The sequence below is a fragment of the Danio rerio genome, chromosome 22, assembly GCF_049306965.1.
Source record: "Danio rerio strain Tuebingen ecotype United States chromosome 22, GRCz12tu, whole genome shotgun sequence".
Taxonomy (NCBI): Eukaryota; Metazoa; Chordata; class Actinopteri; order Cypriniformes; family Danionidae; genus Danio; species Danio rerio.
This window is the reverse complement of record NC_133197.1, coordinates 10,653,385-10,680,951: the sequence shown is the minus strand read 5'-3', so window position 1 is coordinate 10,680,951 and position 27,567 is coordinate 10,653,385. Positions and strand designations below refer to the sequence as shown.

Here is a 27,567-nt window from a genome sequence, read left to right as displayed (position 1 = left end):
TTTCGGAAGTGCTATTGCAGAGCAACACAAAGAGCACACAGAAATATAAATACACAGCACTTGGGTCACGATGGATCACTCGACGCAGAACTACAGAGCTATAAATCAGCCTTTACTTTCTTGGTGCTTTTCGCCCCATTAGTAGAACTGCGTTTTTTTTATTTCTTTTTGTGAAACAGAATTATTCTCTTTGTTAGATGATAATTTTATAACTTAAAAGGTTAATTCAACTCCAGAGCAGGATATGTTTAAAGCATAAGTCGCTACCTACCCTGAAAGTTACCTCGGGTTTTAGGAACCAAAGGTTGAGGTTATTAGGTTAAATATTCGTAAACTTATCTGGGTAAAGCCTGGTTTATACTTCTGCGTCAAGTGACCGGTGTGCATTTATACTTCTGCTCGCTGTCTCTGTTGGTCTGCATTAACACTTCCGAAACGCTAGTTGGCAGTGAGGTGTAAATCTTCCTCTGTGTCGAGTTTCTTCGCTGGTGTTTTGCTTTTCCTGAACACTTCCTGGATGTACAAGTGGCTCAAACTCGCTCATTTTGAGGCAGGAACCGGCGGATATGCAACAACTTTAACTATGAGGTAAACACAAAACAAAACTTTCCATCCGGAGCTCCTTCACAGTACTCGCCCAGACTCGTCAGCGCTACCAAGCCGACCAATCACAGAGCTTGCGCTACGCGTCGTTGCGACGTGTAGTTACAATTTTTATAATAGGTGCACGTCAGCCACGCCGACGTCCACGGCGAAGGGCTATGCATCAGCGCCGTAGCATACGCCGGCGTTTGACGCAGAAGTATAAATCAGCCTTAAGACACAAAACCTACTTTCTGGAATACCCCTAGTTCTCTTAGTTGATGTTATCATTCTGTTTCTGCTTATGTTTGCTAGTTTCATCATTTTTGTGGGATTATATGCAATATTTCTGTTTTATACTATAATATTGTACTCTAGTTCGATTGATTGATTGTTTCTGCTTGATTTGGTCTGGATTTTATTCGTTGTGGTTCTTCGAGTTCTATTGATAAATAATCGTAATTTTTGTTGGTTTGGTTTGTCGACTTCTGTCCAGTTTGATTTGGTACATTCCAGTTCTTGCTGTATCAGCTGTATTGTGCTTTTTTTGATGGATTTCTTTTGTTCTGGTGTTTCTTTATTTCTACTTTTGGTTTCTGTTTCTGCTTCGGCTTTTGTTCATTTGATTGTTCAGTTCGGTTTGTATCTACCTGATTTGATTTCTGTTCATTCAATTCATGTTTATAATTCTAGTGAATTGAAACTGTCAGTCCAGTTTTCAGAGATGAATTTCAGTTTAGTTCAGTTCAGTGTGGTTTAAATTTCACTGCTGAAAGTCCAAACACTGAAAATCCATTGATGCGCAGCTCCACAAGTCCCAAACCAAGCAAGCCATTTCAGATCTGTTCTGATTGTCTGCCCCAAAATAAAAATTGTCATGGTTTACTCACCCCTTCACTTGTTCCAAACTCATTTGAGTTTCTTTCTTCCATTGAACACAAAAGAAGAGACATTGAAGAACGCTAGTAGCTGCCACCCATCGACTTCCATAGTAATCAGTTTCCTACTATATGGAAGTCGACCGGCATTCTTCAAAATGTCTTCTTTTGTGTTCAGTAGAATACAGAAACTCACAAAACCACACGAGGGAGAGTAATCAATGAGGTAATTTTGGGTTAACTATACCTTTAAGGAGGAGTTTTCAATTCTATTCACTTCTACTTCGAATCTTGTTCAATTGGATTCCATTTGATTAGAATTCAGAGTCCTCGCTCGCCCCTGACAAACACACACGCCACCCACCGCCGCTTCACGATGTCTGACAGAGCATGCAGGTTTTTTGGGTAGACGTGGGCTTTACCCAGCAGCAGTCAGTCTGAGCCGGTGGTCTCCAGAACAGACAAACAGCCCATTAAATTGACCTGTGTTCCCCCTGCAGACGCTCGGCCGCTCCTCTCCCTGCGGTAACTGTGTGGACCCATTCCAGAGACGGCAGGGAGGGGCGGCACTGCAATGGCCATATTCATCTCGCAAAACACACGTCTCGCCCAAACACACTGCGCCCATCAGCACTCTCAATGTGCAATTGATCAATATTGGCTTTTGTCTGCCTGGCTCTTTCCTCCTTTAGCTGCGTCTGTGCGTTTGGAGAAAGCAGAAATCAACATTCGTCCTGCTGCATGGGTCTACATTAGCAGCAAATGCTGATAGGATTGTTTGTTTCACACGGCATGGTTATTAGGAGCTTAGTGTTTGACGTAGACAAACATGCTAATAATCCTTTGTATTTCCCCCCTTCACTACATACACTGTAAAAAATAGACCCGTAAAATTTACGGTAAAAAAATGGCAGCTGTGGTTGCCAGTACTTTACCGTTAAAACATGGTAAAAACCGTAAAATCATTTCTCATTTTCATGGTAATCTACCGTTTTTCATTAATTTATAGAGGTAATATGTCTTTGTTTTGAATAAGCAACATCTACGCATCTTTTGTTACACAGTTAGACACGTTAGCACACCCATATGTACCCATATGAGCCAATGCTCATCACAATCAACTTTTCCCACAAGCAGAAAAGTGTATTAATATATAGAAAGAGCTTAGTGTCATTCACACAGCTACTAAACACCAGTACGGTATCACGCATAAAATTAAAGTCATGAAATAAACATTGTTTATCAACATTAGATGTACCATAAATCTCTAATGTACATTACTGAGGGGGAAACAACTAAAAAGATCCATAGTAATGTCAACAAAAAGCATAAAAAGTGATGTTCCATACAGGGAATTCTGGGAAAGTCAATTTACGGTTATGCACCGTATATATTAAGGAAACATACCGTTAACCAGGTTACGGATTTTGACTGTAGCATTTTTAAAGTTTTGTACCGTTGAAATCACGGCCATTTTTTACAGTGCACACACTCAAATATTTCAAGTGTAAAAAGACTAAGTATAGTTGAAGTCAAAATTAGTAGCCTGCTTTTTCAAATCTTTCCCAAATGATGTTTAACTGAGAACGGAAATTTTCACAGTATTTCCTTTAAAAAATTTTCTTCTAGAGAAAAAACATTTTTTTATTTTTTTAAAACACAATTTGAAGGTCAATATTATTACCCTCCTTAAGCTATATTTTTTTAAATTGTCTACAGAACAAATCATCATTAATGATTTTACTAATTACCCTACCTTGCCTAATTAACCTAGTTGCGCCTTTAAATGTCACTTTAAGCTCAACAGTAGCATGCTGAAAAATATCTAGTTAAATATTATGTACTGTCATCATGGCAATGAATAAAGAAATCTGTTATTAGAAATTTATTATTAAAACTATTATGTTTAGAAATGTGTTTAGAAAATCTTCTTTCTGTTAAACAGAAAATGGGGGAAAAATATATGGAGGGTTATTAATTTTGATTTCAATTGTATATATGTATTTTTAAGCATTTTGAATTATGAGGAAACAAGTCATGTCCTCGTTAACCACCTTAATATTGTCATACCCATGTCAATATACATATTTGCATCATCATAAACAAGTGCACAACCCGTGTTGTCAAAATATCGATAATGAAATATTTAAAATGATATAGTCTTGCTTTTGGTTCGAGACTGGCTTTGCTCTCTCATGCTCTCTCTCTTCTCACCAGCATAAATAAATAATAATATTGTGATTGTCAAACTTTGTTTGATGAGAAAATAAGATAAGATTGCACTAATTAAGTTTTTTTTTTAATGGTCTTTTGGACTTAAGTACTGCTAACGTACCTGATAGCATTATATAGTTTAGTTATTTTTTCCCATTTTTACCTAACTTGCATACTTTTAGGATTGCAGTATTTGTTCCCCACAGTATTGAAAATGGTATCGAATCAGGCATGGGCTAGTATGAGATACTGATGGTATTATAACCTTGGATAAAAATATTATAGTTTGACGCTATTGTGTTTACTGCTCTGAAATATATTCTTCTAAGATGACTGGGTAATAAGCGACAGACCTTAAGTCATTCATTTTCAATGGAGAGTAGTCCGGGAGCTGCGGGCAGTTCCTATCATATCTGATGCGGAAAATTTGGAGCCCATTTGAGCTGCGGATTCGTTGAAAGATTTGAACTCTTGCGACTTGACGGTTTGCGACCGGCCCACCAGATGTGATGTATTCCAGTGTTGTTCAAGCTGGTCCGTGCGCGAAAGATGAGAAATAGGAGTTTTATTAGTTATATTTTTTAAATGTAAGTAATAAAAATATGTTTTATGTTGTCTTCACATCCCCCCCCAATATGTTAGCGGTCTGAGTTTCTAGTATTCATTTATTTATTCAACCACGGTAAACAGACGGAGAATAAAGGCTCTTGCTTTTGCACTCCTTTGTTTCGGACACTGCGAGAACAGCTTCTCTCCCATGGTGCACGTCAGAACTGAAAATTCTGTGCGACTGCCACAAGGGGGCGTATTCCGACAGTCGTGCCTAAATGTCATGTGCAGTGGAAAGGTGGCTCAAGACTAACCATGTACAATAGCTAAATTAACACTGTAAATTAAAACTGTATGTGGATGTTAGTGTTACTGTGTATGATATAGGTTTTATTTTTGTTTTTGCTTGTCTATTTTGTTTTTTTTACTCTTAAAATTTTGGTTGCTGCAGACTTGCACTCGATGAAAAATACATTGCTCGTGATTTACTAAAGAAAAAATGTAACTTAGACCTTCTATGGCTTATAAAATTAATTATTTTTGGATGAATTCCCATTGAATCTAATGCTCTTGATATTGACTCTCTTGATTTCTAAAATAAAGAAAAGTTTTGACAAACTGTCAAAATTAGAGTTTTTTGAAAGTTTTGGCTTAACTTGAAGAAATTATGACTGAATATTGGGCAAACTATCTCTTGCTTTGCCCAAAACTAACTCCTGTGTCTATTAATTGGTGCATTAGTTGTGGCGTTGCTGAAATATGAAGATGCACAATGCAACATTAAAAACAAACTCAAGCAGAAGCTACTGAAACAAGTAAATAAAGACAATAAAATGGCAAAAATGTGCTTAAAAGTACTCAATCTTGAGCTCCAAAACATCCTAATTGACATCGGTGGCAGCAATGGAATGAATGGCTTTTTATTTAGGCTAGCGTTTGGCCAGCAGAAAATGCTTGTAGCCTAAACACAGGAAAAATCAGAGTCTAGCTCTAAAAAGCCAAAAGATTCACCCGTCGGTGTCGCACGTGACCGAACAAGAACACAGAGTCCCTCAAAATGCATTTTGTTGCAACAAGCTTTCTAAACCCAAAATTTTATTGTGAAACGTGAAGCGCATCAAAGATCAGTAGCTGTGGGGTGATTACGCTCTTCTGCCCCCATTAACGCTGAAGAGACACTCAAACACATTTCCTAGTGCTTCTAAAAGCAGCTCCGAGGCCCTCGGGTCATCGGGGACACGGTTTCCGACAGCAGAGGTATGCTCCTCATAGCACACTGCTCCCAAACCAGATGGGATCTGGCATCTTGACTATTTGCCTGCTTCGTTTAGTTTCGCAGCTCGGCCAGAGGAGGCAGCCACGTTTCTAAAGCATCATTGAGGAGCAACTGATTTATAATTACTAAATAAAAAATGACCTTGCTTATTTAGCTAGCACACATTGTTATTCTTTAAGTGAATAAATAAGTAAATCAACTGAAAAATAATGTTTGTTTTGGTAATCTTCAATCAAATTCTGGCTTTCGCCCTCCTTTTATCGCTAGCTTGCTATAAGCGTACGATGTTTAAAAAGAAAGCTCCGCCCCCCCCCTACTAAATATTCCAGTTGGAGGTGCTCTCAGAAACTGCTGGTTCACTCTAACTTTTGTTATTTATTTATTTTTAAGTTAATTAGCGATGTCTAGATGTAGATTTATTGAATGTTCTCTCAGGGAACACCTAATGTAAACTAAACGTAAACGCCTTTAATGTAAACTAAAGCTGATGTTTGGAAATGGGTGTATTTCATCATGGGAAGTAGAACTTGAACACTTTGTACAACTCTTGCTTTGTGTTAATAGATATTTTAATATAAGCTGTCTGACATTTGTCTAATTTCGCCTAAAACAAATACAAAATAAGGTATATTTGATCCGTTTTTGCATTGTCCTGTGATTTTCATGACATTCAGACCTATTTTACTCCTAATTTTTTCCTCTATAATCTTTATAATATTTCAAATGGATACTATAGAAATGTTAAAATGACTATTTAGATGCCTAAAAAAGATTAAATAATAAATCAAACTCTCAAAACAACTACCAAAATTATAAATTAAATGCTCAAACTAGTAAATAAGAAATCAACGTGTTCTCAAATGAGAAATCAAATGTTCAATTCAATTCAATTCAGCTGTATTTGTATAGCGCTTTTACAATGTAGATTGTGTCAAAGCAGCTTCACATAAATGGTCATAGTAACTGGAACAGTGTGGTTCAGTAACTGGAACAGTGTGGTTCAGTAACTGGAACAGTGTGGTTCAGTAACTGGAACAGTGTGGTTCAGGTTTTAGTGTTTAAGTTCAGTTCAGTTTAGCTCAGTTCAGTGTGATTTAATCAATACTGAGAGTTCAAACACTGAAGAGCCAATTCATCGATGCGTAGCTCTACCAATCCTGGACCATGCGAGGCAGTGGCGACAGCGGAGAGGGAAAAAAAACTTCACCTGATGGGAGTGAAGAAAAAAAACCTTGAGAGAACCAGACTCAGTTGGGCACGACCATTTTAATTTCTCCGCTGGCCAAAAGTCTTGTGCAGAACTTCATTCGCCGTGGTTTAAGCTGGAAGATGGCCTCAGTGAAGACTCGTCTGTCCCTGGAGCGTCGCTGGAATCAATGTAATAATGTATTACATTGTAATAAATGTATTTATTTTATTTTCATGGTCAACTCAGTATAAACCTGTAATAATTAAATGATAAATCACTTGCTCAAACTAAAAATCAAATGCTCAAACTGACATCGCAAATGATGAATCAAATGCAAATGAGGTGTGCCAATCAAACGTAACATTCTGTTGTGCATTTACTTATTGCCCAGCAGGCACACATCGTCATAAGATGTTAATATAAGGCTAGATTTAGGATGCAATATCATATTTTTCAGCATTTCCTATGATCTTAATGGAAAAAAACTGTTTTTATGGTAAATAAACATTAAAATGAAGCTTGATTTTTAATATAGGCTACCTTCATAGCAATCATTTCTCCAAGCGGGCCGTGATCATCCTGAGATGTGCCATAAGAACCACCATGCTCCAATTTCCGAGCGCCAGTTACTATTGCGAGACGCATATTAAATTCCCCATCAGGAGATTGCGATGCTAAAAATAAGGAAGCGCCTCATAATGTAAACAATATTGTATAACCTTGATTGTAGTGGTTTGTTTATTGTGCTCGTCCCACTTGTCCGTTCGCTTTTACTTGTCGAATGAAGCCAAAGGTTTGGCGAGTGTGAAATTGAATCCTCGAGTGGGCGATGAAGGTTGAAGCCTCTCGATTGCCCCGCAAGGATTCCTCCCCCCCGATCCTCATTTCCAGGCCTGTTATGGAAGTCACATTTCCAGCAGTATTGTCTGGGTGTGCGTGTTTGTGTTCGCATAAGAGCCCTATTGGCACATCCATTCATGCGTGTGATCGCTAACCGTCCTGCTTGCCTTACGTCATGGACAGCGAGGCTCATGTTACAGCTTAAGTGTCCCCCTTTTATTCGGCCTGATGTGTGGCGATGGGGGGAAAAAAACTGGTTTTGAACCTGCAGCGGGCCCCTCGTCTCTGCCGTGGCCCTCGACCTTTATGTAAACTCACAAACGGCCCTGCTATAGTGCCTCAGAAGCCAAGCGTGCTCATTTTAGGCTATTGAGATGTTTTTTGGGAAGATGACCTTTCGATTTCAGACCAAAAGAAAATTGCATTGTGGAATGAATCTGAATAAAGATGTGTGGTTATAAGACACACTGAAGAAAATGCCTTTCTTTCTTGGTTTTGGTTTGGTATTTGGACTAATTATCTAAAAACTTTAATTGAGATGATTTTTCTAGACAAGTAAAACGGATTGTTTTGTTTTTTCGGAAATAATTAGTCAGAATTAAGTGTGTTTTTCCTTAAAACAAGTCAAATTATTGTATTTTTGGGTCGAAATAAGATTATTTGACTTTTATTTGACAATTATTTTTCCCATATGTCGATTAATGTACCTAAAAAAAAAACTAACTTAATTGTGACTTATTACTTCTGAAAACAAAATGCTTCTTGATTTTACTAATTTATTTATTTTGATTTTTTTTTTTTTATGTTTTAACTAAAAATAAGATAAGAACTATGTAAGAAAAAGAAATGCATTTTTCCAGTGCAGGTCCTGAATGCTGATTAGCTAGGGTCGTAGTAATAATAAATTCATTCTTTTTTGTTAAATGTTAGAATTCATTCAATGTTTTATTTTCTTGTAACGTTTAAATTTTAGTTAAGTAGTCATCATTTTAATTTAATTTCTCGTTTGTGTTTTTAAATTTATCGACTTATAGTTACTTTAGTAGCGAGCAACTGGTGTAGGTTTTTTAATTGTTTTTATTTGAAATTTGAAGTATTCGTAATTTTATTCGTTTGTATTTAACATTTATTTCTTTTAATTTAGTTTAAATTGTTTGTCCCCGTATTAGCACATTAACTGGTACGTTAGACATGTTTTATATAATAAAACTTCAGCACAGTTTACTAATAACTAGTAGGGTTTCACCTAATTTTTAGCCACAGAAAACAAAAAAAACGTTGGCCAAAAATGGCGTTTTCATCCAAATGAGAAAATTGGCTAAAAAAAAAAATCAAAAAAAGTCTATGCTGCACTGCACTTCTACATTCGTAGTCACTAAATGATGTGAATTGGCTTTCACACAGGATGTGGAAAGCAATGCACTGTCCTAAGAAACCCATTAATTTCATTGGATTGTTTTTTCCACAATAGAAAAATGACAAAAGATACAAGCTAAAAACGCTATGCCGTACTGCACTTCTCCATTCGTAGTCACTAAGCGATGTGAATCGGCTTACACAGAGGATGTGAAAAGCAATGGTCTTTGCTATAAAACCCAGTCCTTTCAATGGATTTTTTCGTTCAAAAGAGAAAAATGGCTAAAAATATAAGCTAAAAAGATTGTCACACTGCACTTCTCCATTCGTAGTCACTGAGTGATGTGAATTGGCTTTCACACAGGATATGGAAAGCACTGCGCTGTGCTATGAAACCCATTCATTTCAATTGGTTTTTCACAGATGCTGACAAAAATGCACCATTTATTAGCTTGCTTGTGCACAAAGTTAAAAATAGCTCTGTATTCTTAATATATAGCGTGACTGTGCTGTCATAGCTATGCTAATAAAATGACGACTTTTAAATCAACTCAATTTTAATGTCAACAATGTTGTGGTTATTTTGTTAAAGTTGTTTTTTTTTAAATGAGTATAATTGAGTTAAATAAAGTATTACTAAGTTATTTACATTATTTAATTAAAAAAATATATAATTTGAGTAGTTTTTCCTTTTAACTTTAAAAGCTCCTTTTTTTAGTTTGGTTTCACTTTTCAGATAAATGCCACCAGAATTTTCAGGTTTGGTCCAGAATTGATTTAGATGCTGTGCAACTCAGACACTGTGCACTTGAACACAAAGCTCGTACTTTCACAAACGTCTGCGCCCTGGTTGATGGGTTTGTGGGATAAGTACCAGTGGTGTGTTTTAGACAAAGAGTTGCCACCCTCGACCTGCAGCCTGTTTATCTTTATATCTTTGTAGATCTTTATGCACTACTTGTTGCTTTGCCAAACTATAACTCTGCTCTAGTTTTTGGCTGTTGATCTGTAATGCTCACTTTATTAGGTACACTTTATTAGGCCACTTTTACTTTCAGAACTGGCTTTATTCTATCTGATTGAAAAGAATGGAAGCATTCCTCTGGAGGTTTTAATTCATTTTGACTTGATGATGTCTCGCAGATTTTTGTGCTGCACATCCATGACCTGAATCTCCCTCTCTAGCACAAGGCCAAAGGTGTTCTAATGGGTTGGGATCTGATAGCTGTGGTGGATATTTGAGTTTAGTGACCTCTGTCCTGTTCAAGAAACCAGTTTTAGGTGATTTGAGCTTTGTGGCATGGCATGCTATCCTGCTGTCGACATTCCAAGATGGGTTCATATCGTGATAGACACGGTCAGCAACATTAATACTCAGGTAAGCTGTGTGTTTAAACAAGGCTCGATTGCTACAACGAGGCACAAAGTGTGCCAAGAAAATGTCCCTCACGCCATTACACCACTAGCAGCCCAAACTGTTGATGCACGGCAAGATGAATCAGTGCTTTCATGTTGTTTACACCAAATTTGACCCTACCATCTGAATCTCACAGCAGAAATGGAGACTTATCAAACCAGAAAACCTTGTTATGATGTTCATTCTATCTCCTTTTTTTTTTTTTTTTCGTCAGCCGGTGTAAATAATTGGTTTGCTGTTCTCAGCTGACAGGAGTGTCATCCCTGTACTTTTTTCCCTTTTCTGAGAGTATCATTAAGAAACAATTAGGATTGTATATTATATATTGAATACTTATTACAAGAGTTGTTATGGATATAGCCAATGCTGCTGATATGGCATTAAAACATAAATTAATAAATAAATTAAATAATTAATAAAATAAAAAAATAAATAAAACAAATAGATTGCAAGAATTAAAATTTTGTTGAAGTAAAATGGGGTAAATATAAAAATGTTTAATGTTTTTTTGTTTTGTTTTGTGAGAATTGAAAAAAGTAAAAAGTTTGAGGTTGTAAAAAGTTAAAATATAAAAAATGTAAGATTTTTTCTTCAGTTTGTGAGAATTAAAAAAAAAATTTGTTGAAGTAAATAAAGGTTTAAATAAACGTTGTTTAACTTTTTTTCTTCAGATTGCGAGAATTTAAATTTTGTTAAAGTAAAAAAAGGGGGTAAATAAACAGTTTTAATGTTTTTTTTAGCTTTGCAAGAACAAAAAAAAAAAAGTTTGTTGTGGTGAAAATTTTAAATCCAACATTTTTGTAAAGGTTTTTTCTTCAGTTTGCGAGAATTTAAATTTTGTTGAATTAGAAAAAGTTTAAATATAATTTTTTTGGGTTTTTTTTTTTCAGTTTTGCGAAAATTGAATAGTTTGTTGGGGTAAATAGTTAAAATATAGAATTTTTAAACTGTGTTTTTAGTTTGCTAGAACTGAAAGTTTGTTGTAGTAAACAGTTAACATTTAAATGTAATTATAGATGTAAATAACTGTAAATAATTGTGATATTCAAGAACTGTAGTCATACAGCACTGGACAACTTAAAACAGCTGCCACTAGGTTCTCAATCTTTAAAAGTGTCCGCTGCCGTCTTGACAACACAAACACTGCTGTCACCTCAACGCAAACCCCGCCTCTGTTTCCATTTGATTGGAGAATGAAAAAACGTGACTGACGTTACACGCTTTTTCCACTCAGTGTTGACTTTTTAAAAAATGCAAGGGCCACATAAGCAGCGCGCAAAACGCTCGTGGCTGTTAGTAAACCATTCCCAACTCAAAACGCGAGTTGGGTGTGATCAGCCCCTAAGTTGCCCCTTTCCCCAGCTATACGTAAAGCAAACATTTTCCATAGTGTCCTCCAAAATTATCCACAATTTATTCATTTTATATGTAGTTCAATTCCTTCATTTAGCAACTCCACTCGCTGATGCCTTTAGTACTGTTTCGTCATGACATTTAATTGGAGTTGCCCCCTTGTTGTTAAAAATAAATAGTACAACGACAAGCGCGGCAAGAATACAAACCTTTAAGTGGGAGTATAAAACAGTCAAATTTTTGTTCATGTATTTTATTTGTTTTTTTCTAAACCATTGCCGTAAGTTAAACAAAAAGTGACAATTTATCATTTTTTTTATTCGTTGGATGCAAATAATGCTTTTTTCGCAAATATTTCTTGCAATATTCCAGTTTTCTAGTTTAATTTTCATGTTTAAATGGAAGCATAACTATTGATTCATTCAGCGACACTGAGCAGGATGTAAAAATGCAAATTAAATATAGATTTGAATTTACAAAATGTGTATGTCACACATCAAAATTCAAAGATGTTGCTTTTTATTGGCTGTGGTGGTGGTGAATGTATACTGAAGTCACGGGTGAGTGTGTAGTACTAATAATGTGGTGTTGTGAGCACATGCTAATAAAGTGGTGCGGGAATGCAAGTGCGTCTTCTTGTACAACAGCAGTAAAGTTTTGCTCAACTGTTGTTGCCGATTAGTTCCATCTGTTTCAGCGCTTTATATGGAGTTTGTCATTATTTCGTCGCACTTTACCAAGTAAGCATTACTAGACCCAGCTGCGGCTCCTTTTGGCATGTAATAAGCCGCCTCCTGTCCTTTTTCCCAGAGCGTGGTGTAAACAGGCAGCAACCTAAACCCTGACGTCACCGCCATGACTCCTATAAATCAGGGTCCTAAATGACGGCTAGGTGTCCGCTTTCAGGACGCTCCATATTGATGATAAGCAGCATCAGGCGTTCAGCGCTGAGGAAAAGGGGAAGTTTGGAAAGTGTGTGAGCAGACATGAGGAGGTCTCATGCGATTACACAAACACGCTGCATATCTGTTTACAGACGTCCTTGGATATGTTGACCAACACAATGAAATGTAACCTTGTCCTCATTGCGGAAGGAAAGGGATCGAGTTGTGGAATTATGGCATGTTGTGAATTTGGAGGAGTTGTGAAAATGTCGAATGGGTTTTTTTCTGCCAATTAGGCTTCGATTTTGTTCAATTTTGTTTATTTGTATGTCTGTTTTGTGTTATGGGTGTTAAAATTGTACAGTTAGGTGTTAATGGCGTAGAGGTTAAGCAGTTTGGCACATGGTGCAGGTGCATTCACTGCAACAAAAGTTTGATTCCTGTTTCTTGGTCATAAAATTGTTAGTGCACTTAAGCAGATATTAAGATTTTAAAAAGGATTTTTGTAGTTAAAAGTTTGTTGTAGTAAAAAAAAGCTTAAACATAATTTTTTTTCAGTTTGTTGTATTAAAAGAAGTTTACATTAAAATCTTTTTTCAGTTTGCAAGAATTGAACAAAATTTGTAGTAAAAAGTTTAAAATGAAACGTATTATTTACATTTTTTCTTCCGTCTGCGATAATTGAAATAAGTTTGTTGTAGTAAAAGTTTAAATATAAACTTTTTAAAACTTTTTTTTTCCACTTTTGCGAGAGCTGAAAGTTTGTTGTAGTAAAAAGTTTACATGTTGAAATCTTTGATAGTTTTTTCTTTAGTTTGCGAGTTGAAAAAAGTTTATTGAAGCAAAAAGAGTTTAAATATAAGCATTTTTTTTAACACTTTTTTTCAGTTTTTGAGAATTGTAAAGTTTGTTGTAGCAAAAAATATCTAAACATTTTTGTTTTTTATCTTCAGTTTGCAAAAATAAAATAAAAAAGGTTTGTTGTAGTAAAAAAGTTTACAGAATAAAATGTTTGGTACTTTTTTGTTTGTTTTTTTGAAAAACAGTTGAAAAAATTTTGTTTTAGTAAAAAGTAAAACAGTTAAAGGTTTTCATTTTGCGAGAATTGGAAACGTTTGTGTAGTAAAGTTTGAAATAATTTTTTTTTACATTTTCATTTTGCGAGAATTGCAAGTTTTGAAGTAAAATATGATATTTTTTTGTACAATTTCTTTTCAGTTTGCGAGAATTAAGTTTGTTGTAGTAAAAAGTGTAAATATAAACATTTTTTTACATTTCTTTTTTTTTCCTATTTTGCCAGTACTAAAAGTATGTTGTAGTAAAAAGTTTACATATTAAAATCTTTGATACCTTTTTTTGATACTTTTTATCTTTGATCATTTTGATACTTTTTTCAGTTTTGCAAGAACTGTAAGTTTCTTGTAGTAAAAAAAGAAATGCTAGTTTAAAAATATAAAGTGTTTTTAGTGTCACATATTTTGCTTGCTATGCCAAAAAATCAGCACAGTACAAAAATGTTACATTTCTTTAAAATGTTGCATACATTTTCTACGCACAGAGGTAGGAAGACCACTTAATATGCGTCTGTTTACACAAATTAAACATTAAACGCAACAACTCTAGAACTTGTAACAATCCGTTACCAAAGTTCTTATTAGATAAAAGCAATTAAACCAATTTTTTGCTTTAATGTGAAGCTTTACGGTTTAAATTTAACGTAAGTTTCACTATATATGATTTGAATATATTAATATAATATTGATGGCTAAGATTAAGATTAAGTTTAATTTATATTTACTATACATTCTTAAAGGCATAGTAGCCAAAAATTGAAGTTTGCTGCTAATTTACTCTCCTTCCATCCATTCCAGATGACTTTTTTCTTCAATTGAACATTAAAGATGATTTAAGGTAAAGCCTTGGTCTTTGATGATTCATATAATAAAAAGCAGCTACCATCACTTTGACAGTAAAAAATACAACAACAACGAACACCTGAGGTGTAATGATGATACATTCACTTCTTATAATTGTGTCTATGCAAGAAACTGAAGAATATTACCAAATTGTATTGTGACATGGTTGAGTTTTGCTGACTCTTCTTCTGGCAGTGCTGGGGCTCCGGCAGCAGCTTGTAACCAGATATTATTTGTCTTTTATAGTGGTGTTTTTTTATATTTCCCCCTCCAGACTTTTCCTCAGAGGTAAACAGGCTGAAGTGCATTTTTGTCTGGCAAATGCTCGGTGTTTCTGCATGCTGGGACCTGTTGCTATGGAGAGATGTTGCCGTTTTATGATGTTTGCTCAATTATCTTCTGGGACCTGATGTAACCGTTTCGTGTGTGCGTGTGTGTGTGTGTGTGTGTGTGTGTGTGTGTGTGTGTGTGTGTGTGTGTGTGTGTGTGTGTGTGTGTGTGTGTGTGTGTGTGTGTGTGTGTGTGTGTGTGTGTGTGTGTGTGTGTGTGTGTGTGTGTGTGTGTGTGTGTGTGTGTGTGGCGGTCAGAAATGTGGAGGTCACGAGGGTGAAGGTCTTCGGTTGTTTCGCTGTGCTGATGTTGCTTTACTGACCTTAAAGGACCTTATTAGGGAAATCAATCTTGTGTTCATCTCATGTCCATGTTTTAGATCACAATTAAAAGTTTAGATAAAAATCAAGAATTAATGATGATCGTTCAATGTTTTTGCAACAATTATGCATTACCCTAGTTCTCATTAAGCGGATTATGCATTTTCCTTAATAAATAGATTGAGATTATAGAACAAAAAATCATTAAATATGAATATTATTTTCAGCGTACAGTAATAATAATATACCGTATTAATAATATTTTCAGCCTAGTTCTCATTAGGGCAGATTATGCAAATTTAACGCTGTTAGAGTACATTTTTTATAATATGTCTTTGTTTCCAACAAGTTTCCTTATCCACGAAAGAGAGAAAGTGAAAGTAAAGGCAGATTGGAGGAGGCTCATTCTTTATCCTCGCGCTGCAGATGGTCTGTTTAACTGATTTCTCGCTAGTGAAGTGTTCAGTTTTTCCACTTACAAAGTCCGCCATGTAAATAGCAAATGCGCTATGGCACGATGCAACCGACTCTTAAAGGAAATGGCAGACTCTAATTGGTTTACTCTCAAAACACACCCATAACTCATTAAGAAAATATGCGCAACCCGTTAGACCATGCACCGCGGCACAGAGCGTATTTTTCCGCCCTTAAAATAGCAAAAGTGAATTCCGACAAGCCCTTAATGCTTTTGCGGCCTGCACTTTAGACTTTGCGTGTGGAATGTAAAAATAGAGCCCACTATGTTTTACCAAGCTATGAAAGTTTTATTTTTTATTTTTTACTCTGGTTAGGTTTGACTTTTGTGAACTGCTTTTATCGTCATTAGCCCAATGAAAAACCAATATGTTCATGCATATTGACATTCAAATATATTATTTGAATAATTAACTATTTATGATGTAATGTTACTTCTGGGTGTACATTCTTTGTGCTACTTTAAATTTAAATTATTAAGAAAATAGATAATTTTGCATAATACTGAACTTATTAATACCTGTGCTTGTTTTTGTGGTGTATTATGGCATAGGAATATTGATTCATTTATCGAGAATTTCACCAAAAATGTTTTATTTTCTGAAACTACTGAAAGCACCTGAAAGTAATGTTTTATTTTTATGTTTTTATGTTGTTTCTGTTTTTCTAGTATGCCAAAACATGTGTGTGTTCTTTGTACTAGTTATAGTGTTTTTTTTTATTTTGTACTAATTTAAAAAGAAAAACTGAAATAAATAAGTAATTAATTGTTTATTTTTCTCCATCAAATTTTATTTTGGGTTAGTGCCAATTTATTGCTGCATTTAATGATTTTTAGAATTATAATTTAAAATGGTTAAATATTTTTAATATTTTAAAAATGTAATTATTAATTACATTTCTTATATTTATTTTTTAATATTTATATTCAAATAATTAAAATTTTCAATATTATGAAATATTTTGAATATTTGTAATTTTGTAATCTAGATTTTCTAATATTTTTATAGTACTTTAACATTTTCTTCATGCAAATTTTAGTTTGCGTCGGTGCCATAACCCTTGTGTCATTTTATTATTTTTAAGTGCATCAACTCATAGAGTCACAAAGTAGTAAATAAATAAATGAATAAGAAATGCATTTATTGTGTTATAATTTACACCATGGGCGACATGGTGGCTCAGTGGGTAGCACAGCAAGAAGGTCACTGGTTTGAGTTTGAGCTGGGGCAGTTGTCATTTCTTTGTGGAGTTTGCATGATCTCCTCATGTTGGCGTAGGTTTCCTCAGGGTGCTCCGGTTTCCCCTACAGTCCAAAGACATGCGCTATAGATGAATTGGATGAACTTAATTGGCAGTAGTGTGTGAGTATGAAAGTGTATGGGTGTTTCCCAATACTGGGTTACGGCTTGAAGGGCATCCGCTGTGTAAAACATATGGTGGAATAGTTGGCTGTTCTTTCTGCTGTGGCGACCCCTGATAAATAAGGAACTAAGCTGAAGGAAAATGAATGAATGATTTGCATCATTTATTAGTTTGTCTTTGGAGCCTAATATAACCTATAAATATTGAACTCGTGTTGGTTTCGTTCTCTATTAATACTCCACTTCATAGGAAGCACCTGAATCTCGATAAGCTTGAGATGAGTTTGGAGAGTTTCTCATATATGCGTCCTTAACAGCGCATTTGTGGTTTGGTTTGGGTTTTATCCATAAGAGGCCACCTTATCAAGATTAAAAATGAGAAATAACTGACATTTCAGACAGTGATGTGAAAACCATTAACCTGATAGTGACGGTTGCGCTGCAGAAAGATGGAGTCCGTTGAGATCAGACTTTGACACCTGCTCCCGCCATAAATCATACACTCTCTTTTCGTCTCAGTGATGAAAACATTAGTGTTTGTTGAGATTTTGCTGCTGAGAATTTGTCGTAAACGTGACGGTTTGTCCTTTAGGGATGTGTGAAACGGAATGATGCTTCTGAATAGGGATGCTTATTTCGGTTAATTTTGTTAACCGACAACTCGTTAATGGGATATTAACTGGTAACTGGTCAGATTTATATTAAATTATTATTAGATTTTTAAAAATAAAACTGACGTCTTTTTTATGTCTGACACATTAAATATTGCATTTTAAAATACTGATTTATTTTAACATCCAAACATACTTACAACAGAACATAACAACAGAGCATCTTCACGCACCGCAGTCAGTCAGTCTGTCAGCATGTAACCTCAAAGGATTGAACAGAAAGTGCACATCTTGGTTACAGAAAAGCTTGCGCTGTTATAATTCACTTACCTTTTGATACGTTTTGGTGCAATTATAACCCGCTATTAAAAACAACAACTAAATGTTTTGAACGGGAAGCAGTTATGTAGCCGTGGAGGGATGCATTTTGGTGTGGCGCCTCACCATGGAAGAGTGAATGTAGCGGGAACCATGCTCTTTAAAAGTTCACTGTAGTTGTCTTGACAACACACTCTGCTGCTCAGGGTTGAGCTGCGTGCAAAACACTTGCGGCTTTTAGTAAACCATTCAAAAGATGCCTCTCTTAACGCAAAAAGCGCATTCAATCAGCCCCTTATGCAGCCAAACTTAAAAATATATAAAATAATGTTTTAATCGTTTAACTGATACCATTAATCGGTTACAAACGCACCCTTACGGTTATCGGTTAATTGATTACTTTGAGCATCCCTAAATGTTGTTTATCTTTTGTACATTACATGTTTCGCTGTATTTATTCACATGGTCAAATTGCTGTAATGTTTATGTTTTATTTCAAATATACATAGTTGTGTTTATATTGGCGCTTAAAATAATATTTGATTGTGCACATTTTTTACTTATATTTATGTTGAATGAGAAAGTAATTTTATGATAGCAAACTAACAGCTAAAAGTTTGTTATAAAACTTTTATTTGTATTTTTTAAAAAGAAATCCCCCCAACAATCTAGGAATGTTAATATGGTTGCAATTAGGTCTCCCGCGGGACCCAACCAGATTTCTTGCAGCAAATTCTCGAATAAAATTTAGTAGTGGTCTGTAACTCTGGTGTAATTTGAATGGGAGCTGACAATATAGCGTTCCCGAGTCCCGACGTTATTCCAGAACGGTATATCTGTGATTTCCTCATTCTTATAGAGCTCCTGTACAGCCAGTGATCATGACTCTTACACGTGCTGAATGCATGACCTTTGTTTTCTGGATTTGCTTATTTTCACACAGTCTCTGTGTGCATCATCTGCATAACGGTCCTCAGAGCGGGCTTTACCAACATGGGAGAGCAAAGTGAACAAGCGCTGTCCTTGAGCTTGGTTTACTTTTAGGAAAACTTACATCAGGCAAGTCTTTTTCATGCGTCATAAACCCAAATGAAGAAAAATGTACCTTTGCACGATGTGATAATACCTCCGAGTTTTACACTTTAGCAGTCACAAGACAGGAACCTCAGGTTTAAGGTGGCACTCACGTCTCATCGCAAAGGGGCAAACAAAACTGACATTTTTAGCCTGCAATCCTTGCACAGCCTTATCTCTGTCTTTTGGTAGTGCCCAATTTAAACATTTTGGAAACCAGATCTCAGGTTGAAAATTATTTTAAGCGAGCAGCAGGTGAACAAAGATAAAAATGCGACAGGAGTGGTCAGGTGCGGAATAAAACCTGGCGGAAACAGGACAAAAAAGTTAGTCCCACGCAGACCTCTAGTTGCAATGGTTAATATTCTAAAAATAAACTTTAGAGAAAGTTATTTTAATGGTGTTTAAAAAGAACCGCCGTACAACGTTATGGGAACATAATTTTAAGGTTGCAGAATGATAAGCTTATAATAATAATAATAATAATAATAATAGTAATAATAATAAGTGTTTATATGTTCAGCTATACATTTCGATGTATCATATTTATTATGTTTTGTGCTTGCTCTTACACTAATAATTTCAGTTAGTCAATAATTTCAACCTTTAGTTAACATTCTATGAATGAAATTTTATTTTTATTATTATTATTATTTATTTAATTAATGAATTGAAAATGAAAGTTATATTTAGGTCATTAAAAACATAGGAACATGTATCTAGTGTCTTGGAAATCTGCTAAATGTCTTCAGTCAGACAAGGGTTAGAGCAAAGCAAAATAGTACTTTATTAAAATAATCCTGTTAGGCTGACTTATATTTCACATATGGTCCGGCGCAACCATCGTGCGTCACATACCCCTCGTCGTGGCTTCGCGTCGTTAACTGCGCGTCGTAACGACGGAAACTGATTGGTTGGCTTGGTAACGATGCTGAGTGTGGGCAGTGCTGAGAGCCATGAGCTGATGGAGTGATTTGTTTCCAAGTGTCGAGTCCTGTAAAGGAGCTCTAGATGGAAACTTTTGTTTTGTGTTTGTCTTATAGTTAAGGTTGTTGCAAGTCCGCCGGTTCCCGCCTCTGAGTGAGCTACTTGTAGTGTTCAGAAAAAACAAAACACCCACGAAACCCAAAACAGAAGAACAAAAAAACCTACTGCCAGCTAGCGTTTCGGAAATGTTATCGAAGAGCAACACAAACAGCACGCAGAAGTATAAATGCACATCTATGCTCAAGGCATGTGGGTCACAATGATGGTTCAATGCAGAAGTATAAACCAGCCTTAACGCGCACATGCACACAAAGTGAATGTGTAAGAGACTGTGTCTTTTCAACTGACTGTTTTCTACCCATCAGTGCACGTACACTCACATTTGTGTTAAACTCCAGGAAAGATACTTTTCTGCTGGGAAAGAAAAGATCTTGTTGTGGTTTTTTAACTCCTGACTAGGAGTGCTACAATGTATCCGGCTTTGGCATTGGCCAGTACCAAACTGCTTCTATTAAAAATTTCCATTACACTACATAGGAATTATTTTTTACACTAATACAGATTGTTTGCTGAGGGTTATTACTATTATGTTATTTTATGGTATTTTTGAAATCTTTATCCTGCAATGTTCTCATTTTGTGGTAAAAAAATAAAAAATAAAAAGAACATTTCTATAAAAAAAAACTACAACTGTAAAAGTAACTGCAAAGTATCATTAGGGATCGTTTTGCATAATATGTTTTTACATTATTTCAAAAGGAAACCCCACAACATTCTGGAAATGTTTTATTATTTATTTATTTTTTTTTTTTTTTTACAAAACATCTGTAGAAAGACCATTCGGGAAGTATTGGGTCAGATAAAAATAACTTGCAGGCAATGTTATGGGAACATACTTCTATGGTTGCAGAATAATGTTTTATATTTCAATTATAAATGTAGATTTATATGATTATCATTACATAGTTTGACTAATTTTGTTATATAGAGTGCTCAGCATATACAAGTACCCCCCTTTATAAATCAATCTTTTAAATTCATATTTTTAATAGAAAGCTATACAATATTATATTTGTGCTTATAAATTAAATTAGTCAGTACTGAAGCCAAATCTGGAGCTAATCTAACAAAATAACTTAAGACAAAGGTCCAAAGTCTAGTACACCTAAATTTATGTTATAGAAAAATGTTAAATACAAATTTAAAAAAGAGGAAAAATCAAAATAAATTTTTATTTAAATGAAATTTTGTAGGTTTTAATTTATTTTTGTAAAATTTAGCTTGAATTTAATTTAATTATATTTCAATCTCCCAATATGTTTGGTGACTAAAACATTTTTTATTAAAGGATCAATAAATAAAAAATAATATTAAAAAATAATAAATCTGTTTTGTTCAAACGCACCATAATGCATTGCCTATATTCACTTAGAAATAAATAAAAATATTCATTTTTAAAATGGAGGGTACTCAATTATGCTGAGCACTGTATATATTAAATGCTCTTACACTAATTTCAGTCAAGTAAATTATCATATCATTTAGAAACTTAATTCTTATTCTAAGAATGATGTTTAATTTTTATTAAAAAAAATAATTTGAAAAGATTTCTAGAAATGTTATCTTAAGGTTACTTGAAAATAATTACCATGGAAAGGGCAAGGGTAATATGTATATATACTAATAGAGATCATTCCCTAGCTGTTATAAACCCACCCCAACTGAGCCTGGTATCTCCCAACTGAGCCTGGTTTCTCTCAAGGTTTTTTTTTTTTTCTTTCACTTTTGTCAATTGGTGAAGTTTGTTCCTTGCCACTGGCTTCCTTGGTTTTGGACTTGTGGAGCTGCTCATCGATGGATTTGCTCTTTAGTGTTTGGACTTTCAGCAGTGAAATTTAAACTACACTAAACTGAACTCTGAAAACTGGACTGACGCAGTTTTAATTTTCTAGAACTTCTATGTTAAGCTGTTTTGACACTTCTACTTCTACTTTGTAAAAGCGCTATAGAAAGAAACATGAATTGAATTGTTATTATTAGTTTATTTAGTTGTTTTTAAACAATCAGGTAGCAAATTTTTTATTTTAATTTTTTTATTTTATTTATTTATTTTTTTTTATTCAAATAAATAAAAACAAATTTTAAATCCTAAAATTGTACTATTGGATTCTCAAAAAATAACAAAATGCTAATGCTAGTGGAATGTATCTGTACTGGACTGGACTAGTCAATTAGCCGTTTAGAGAGATTCATTTTAAATGTTAATTAAATAATTCACGCACATCCCCTTGTTTCTAGTAGACTCCAGCATTCTGAATGAATGTGCTGCGGTGAATATTTGGTAGTGATTTTCACGTGAAACGAGAAAGGCCTCAGAGTATTGTTTTGACGCTGAATGAATGGAGCGGCTCTGAAAGGAGTTGGGCCTGATTTTATCCATTAGCAGATGCTCTGTTGTGGAGAATGGCTTGGCTAATGAAGTCTCTGTGTCTTGTCTCGGCGTGTGCGGGTTTGGATTATGAATGAACGGAGAGAGGCAGACGCGCGGGGACACGCTCCATGCATTATTCAGCGTTCATAATCTTCTTTCATGCTCCTGTTAGGATGGACTTCACGTGTTCTGCGCTTTGTTTATGCTGGGGCTGGCGGTTAATTGTCGTACAAATAATTGGGAATTTTGCCTTAACGTTATTTTTTTTGTCTTATGTCGAGTATGACTTAATACTGTCGACTCATGGTCACAGTCAATATTGTGTCAGAATGTTGTAATGTTAAAATGTAAGAATTAACATAAATTGCTTAGACGAAATAATGGATATTATTAAAAAATTTGTTGCATTTTTTTTAATTATTATTTGTATTTGTATGTAGCTTTTTGAACTGCGTTTCTCAATAATAAGTTCAAGTCAGCAGTAAAAATTGTGTATGTATTAATTTTATTTTTAGGCTAAGCAGTTATTTGTTTACTTAGAAACTGTAGAAAATCAATTACTAACTACTTTTTTTGACTGTTTTGATTGTTAATATATTGGAAAATTGGGATAATAGATCAGTTCCGTTCGGATTATTTTTGTTTTCTCATTATTTTGTTATTTAGTGGTTTTCCTTATCAGTTTTCAAAATTGTTTCTGTTTTGATGACCATTTAAATGTTGAGCCTTTTTACATATGACCAACGATCTGTAAGTTTCTGTTTGCAATTGTGTTTTTTTCCCCTTAGTTCTTCCTTTGATTTGTTGTTTTGTTAGCATTGTTTAATAGCAATTAAAGTATCCTTTCACTTTGTAGTGAGCTTTATCGTTTTCTTTAAAGTATTCATTGAATCATTCTCCTAAATTTCGCAATGACATAACAAATACACAAAATATAACATCACAATTTCGCAAATCATGCAATTAAAAGAAAATGGTTTCTCAAACAATACACATTGAAACTTTGAAGCAGGAAATATGAAATACTATTTTTTAAAATGGCAACAGTTATCCTTGTGGTCGGTTACGTGACAACTTTTTTAGCTAAAAAACAGGAAACACTTTACGTTTACTTCACTATACGTTTTGCCTGTTCCTTCACAAAACTATGATCTTTTTTGGGATTAAAAACGCACACATTTAAAAAAAAGTTATAAAGTTGACATTGTCGGCTGAAAGTCTTTTGAAAACAATAATGTTATATGCATGTTCAGTAAAAAGTAGATTAACGACAAGTGCAAACAAACATACACAACAATAGTTGAGTACGTGGTATTATTGTTGCTCAAGTGTTTCGTAACGATTCATCTGTACATCATCATTTCCTTTCAAGTTTGATACAAGTAATCTACTGAGTGTTACAGAACAGTACGGTATGGGTCGCTTTGATCAGGCTTGCGTTTCTACTGCCAAAAGGGTATCATTGAGTTTAGATGGCCTTGTAAACAACTACAGGGCACAGGGTAGATTCTACGTGGCTTAGTGGCTGTTTATCAAGACCATCGCTTGTTATTATATGTATATATTATTACGGTGTAATGTCTCGGCTGGGTATTTAAAAATGGTGCTTTATTTGTTTTCATTCTCCTAGATTGTGCACAAGCTAGTGATGTATCTCTGTGAACCAATAGCGTTCAGTTGTGCGTCTTGCTCTGCCTTTGGGTGTTGTGCTTAGTGCCCTTCCAAAAGGGTACCCAAAAAGTGGTACGGTATGGTTCACTTTTTGGTACCTTTTGACTGTGAAAACAGCCATAAAAGCGTACCATAACGTACTGTTTCGTAACACTCAGAAGAAACGCCCCATAAGGTAATCATGCCAAACATTTGTCTGGCATGCGTAATACAGCACTTTTGGCCCTTTTTGGAGATCTTTGGAAATTTTGTCTAGAAGTGAATCTTTGTTTTTGTCTACACTGTTGTAGTGTAAATGTAGCCTTTATCTAGAAATGGTATGGACAATTTTGGTCCTGGAGGGCTGATGTCCCTCAGAGTTTAGCTCTTACCCTAATCAAACACACCTTCCTGTAGCTTTCTAGTGATCTTGAAGAAAGTGATTAGCTTGTTCACATTTGTTTGAATAATGTTGGAGCAAAGCTCTGCAGGACACCAGCCCTCCACGACCAAGTGTTCCCATCCCTGATCTAGAACTTTTTGAAATGACTGAATAAACATATTCAGATGCTAACAGCCATCTTTTTTCTTGTCTTTTCAGTTTGCCCCAGCACAGACATCCGCAACATCGCCACCAACCTGCGGGTTTTGGAGAACTGCACTGTAATCGAAGGCCACCTGAAGATCCTGCTCATGTTCAAGACCACGCAGGAGGATTTCAGGGGCTTGAGCTTTCCGAAACTGGTCATGGTCACCGACTATCTGCTCATCTTCCGCGTCTATGGCCTGGAGAGCCTTGGCAGCCTCTTTCCAAACCTCACTGTCATCCGCGGCAGCAACCTGTTTTTCAACTACGCCCTAGTCATGTTCGAGATGATCCAGATGAAGGAAATCGGCCTCCACAGTTTGACCAACATCACGCGGGGAGCGGTGCGCATCGAGAAGAACCCAAACCTGTGCTATTTGTCCACTCTGGACTGGTCCAAGATCTTGGATTCGGTGGAGGACAATTATATCGTAGCAAACAAGGACGATTTGGAGTGTGGAAACATCTGTCCAGGCACCATCGCGGGGACGATATCCTGCAAACAGACCACCATAAACGGAAATTTTGGAGAGCGATGCTGGAACCAGAATCATTGCCAGAGAAGTGAGTTGAGTTTGTTTTTCTTTTAAAGCTGCTGTTGAAGGTTTTTTTTCTTGCGTGCTGTTTTTATTTACTATGGAAATGAGGCATTGGCTCAATGTTGAAGCAGAAACCAAAACAGCTTGACTTAGAAAGGAACCAGAAGTTTGCGTTTGGGATTCACTGTAGGCATTGTTTACTTGCTTTGTTTGATGGTATTTTGAGTGGTTACATTATAGTTGCAATGATCTTTCTGCAATTACGAAGTTGTTTTGTTTTGCTCATAATTTTCTAAAGAGTAGTGAGCTTTTTTCTTGTGAAGAATTTATATGGAGGTTTTTTTTCTAGTTGTAGTGTCTTTAATGGAAACAATGCTATTTCTTATCTCCAAAATGGGAAATTTGTGCAACTATTTTTTTCCTGGAAAACAATGAGTTTTTGGATTGGAATGAATTCGGGACTCGTGATATTTCTGATGTTCACCATATCTAGTTAAATAGTCTTTGCTGTGGCCTGTAGCGTAGTGATGTCATTTATACACTACGTCATACACAGTTTAGCTCATATGCCCAACGTGACATACTGCATGGCGGTGTCCAAATACTTTGGTTGTGTAGTGAACTCAAATGTAGTACAAACTCTAGTAGTGTAAATTTCTTAAGACTGTAAATTCACACTCCGGAGCTGAAGGTGGCGGTAATGCACCGAAACACGCAAACCACCTTAAAAATGATGTTGTTGATGTCACAACTCGCAAACATAGAAATTTAGAATGTCTGGTTGTAACCCGCATGGTTGGATTTGTTTGTAATGTGTAATTTAATAAATAATACAAGTAATTATAATTTCTAGCAACAACTGCGCACGCATGCATGTCGACGTAATGGATGTAATTGTTCTACACGCATTCGTTCATGAAATCAAAATACTACAAAACATTTGTTACGCAAGCACTCTAGCATAGACTTGACGTCAGCATACATGACGTTGACATCCATTTCGTACCATGCTACAGGCCACAGCGAGGAGTGTCTCTATCAAGTTGCATTGATTTTGATGGTAGGGTTTAATAAATTTCAGCAACTTAATGAATGTTGCATTTTTATTGAACTCTATTTGGTTGTTAACTTCTCTAAAGACTGGTATTAGTCTTTATTTAAATCTAGTATATATTTGTCTTGTGGTGTATGTATGAAGGTGTATTGAAATTGTCTAGGATTTAGGGTGCTTTCACACCTACACTTTTGTTTCGGAACGTATCTCGTTTGCCCAGTTAGCGCGGTTCATTTGGCATATGTGAACAGGGCAATCGCGCTCTGTTCCGCGCCAAAGTAATCGCTCCGAGATCGCTTGAATGAGGGGGTCTCGACTCGATTGAAACGAACCCTGGAGCGGTTCGATTGCAGTGAGAAAGCGATCCGATCCGAGCGCGGTTATGTCACAGTGTTTTATGGATATGTAATAGGCTTACGGCTATATGAAGAGAGAATTATGAGTAGGGCGGGAAGTTTCGCGACTCTCCGGATGCCCGCAAACGAGTGATGATATCCCAGTAATCTTGCGTCTCCCTCCCGGTCCTCAAATAGGCATCATCGCGCACCCTTCTCACCCCTCCCCACTGCATCTCTCCTCAGACACGTCGCGCGCGCGCACCCTGTCAATCACCACCAAACCATCACCTCTCCTGACAACTTAGCGGGACACTGCAAAATAAACCCTGACACTCTGACCAATGTAAGGAGAGTTTACTTGCACGTGACTTGTTTTAGCTCTTTTGGTCCGATTAGAAACTTTGCAGTGTGAAAGCAAACCGCTCCAAAAGCAAAGGGCAACAATGTAACATTTGTAGTCTCTGTTTCGGAACAACTGAATCGATTCACAGGTGTGAAAGCACCCTTAGTGTAAAGTGCTATATGATTTGAACGCCCACTAGGCAAAATTTATGTGATGTTTATGTTTGTGATATTAATTTTCCAGTACTATTTATATTTTGCACTAAAATGAACTAGAAATGAACTTATATAGTCTTGGGCAATGGTTTTAGCTTAGGATGTAAGATGTCATGGGTTCAAATCCCGGACGAGCCCCCATAATGTGTTTCTTTGTTGTTACAACAAACATAGAGGATTTTGTTTGGTCTTTCCATTTAACACAAGCATTTAAAGTTGCCCATTGCTTGTTGACTGATGTTGTGATCAGAATTTGAATATATTGTGTTGATTGTTTTATATTTTTTGTAGGGATTTAGGATATTTAAAATAATCACAATATATTCACAATGATTTGTTGTCGATTACGAATTTAAGCAACATGACCAAAGTACTTTTTTTCTTACGTTTTCTCTAGATTAGATGGGTATCTTTTTGACAAGTAAGTATCAAAGTGTATTACTGACTTGTAATTTAAACAGTTTGCATTGTAACTCATT

At 35.5% G+C, this 27,567-nt stretch overlaps 1 protein-coding gene across 1 annotated transcript in view; it reads left to right on the top strand.

Annotated features, from left to right (window-relative positions):
- Positions 1–27,567, top strand: part of insrb (insulin receptor b) — a 125,711-nt gene that overhangs the window by 23,698 nt on the left and 74,446 nt on the right. The window contains exon 2 of the mRNA NM_001123229.1: positions 24,615–25,163. Coding sequence (NP_001116701.1) covers positions 24,615–25,163 — 549 coding nt within the window. The remainder of the gene's footprint in view (positions 1–24,614; positions 25,164–27,567) is intronic.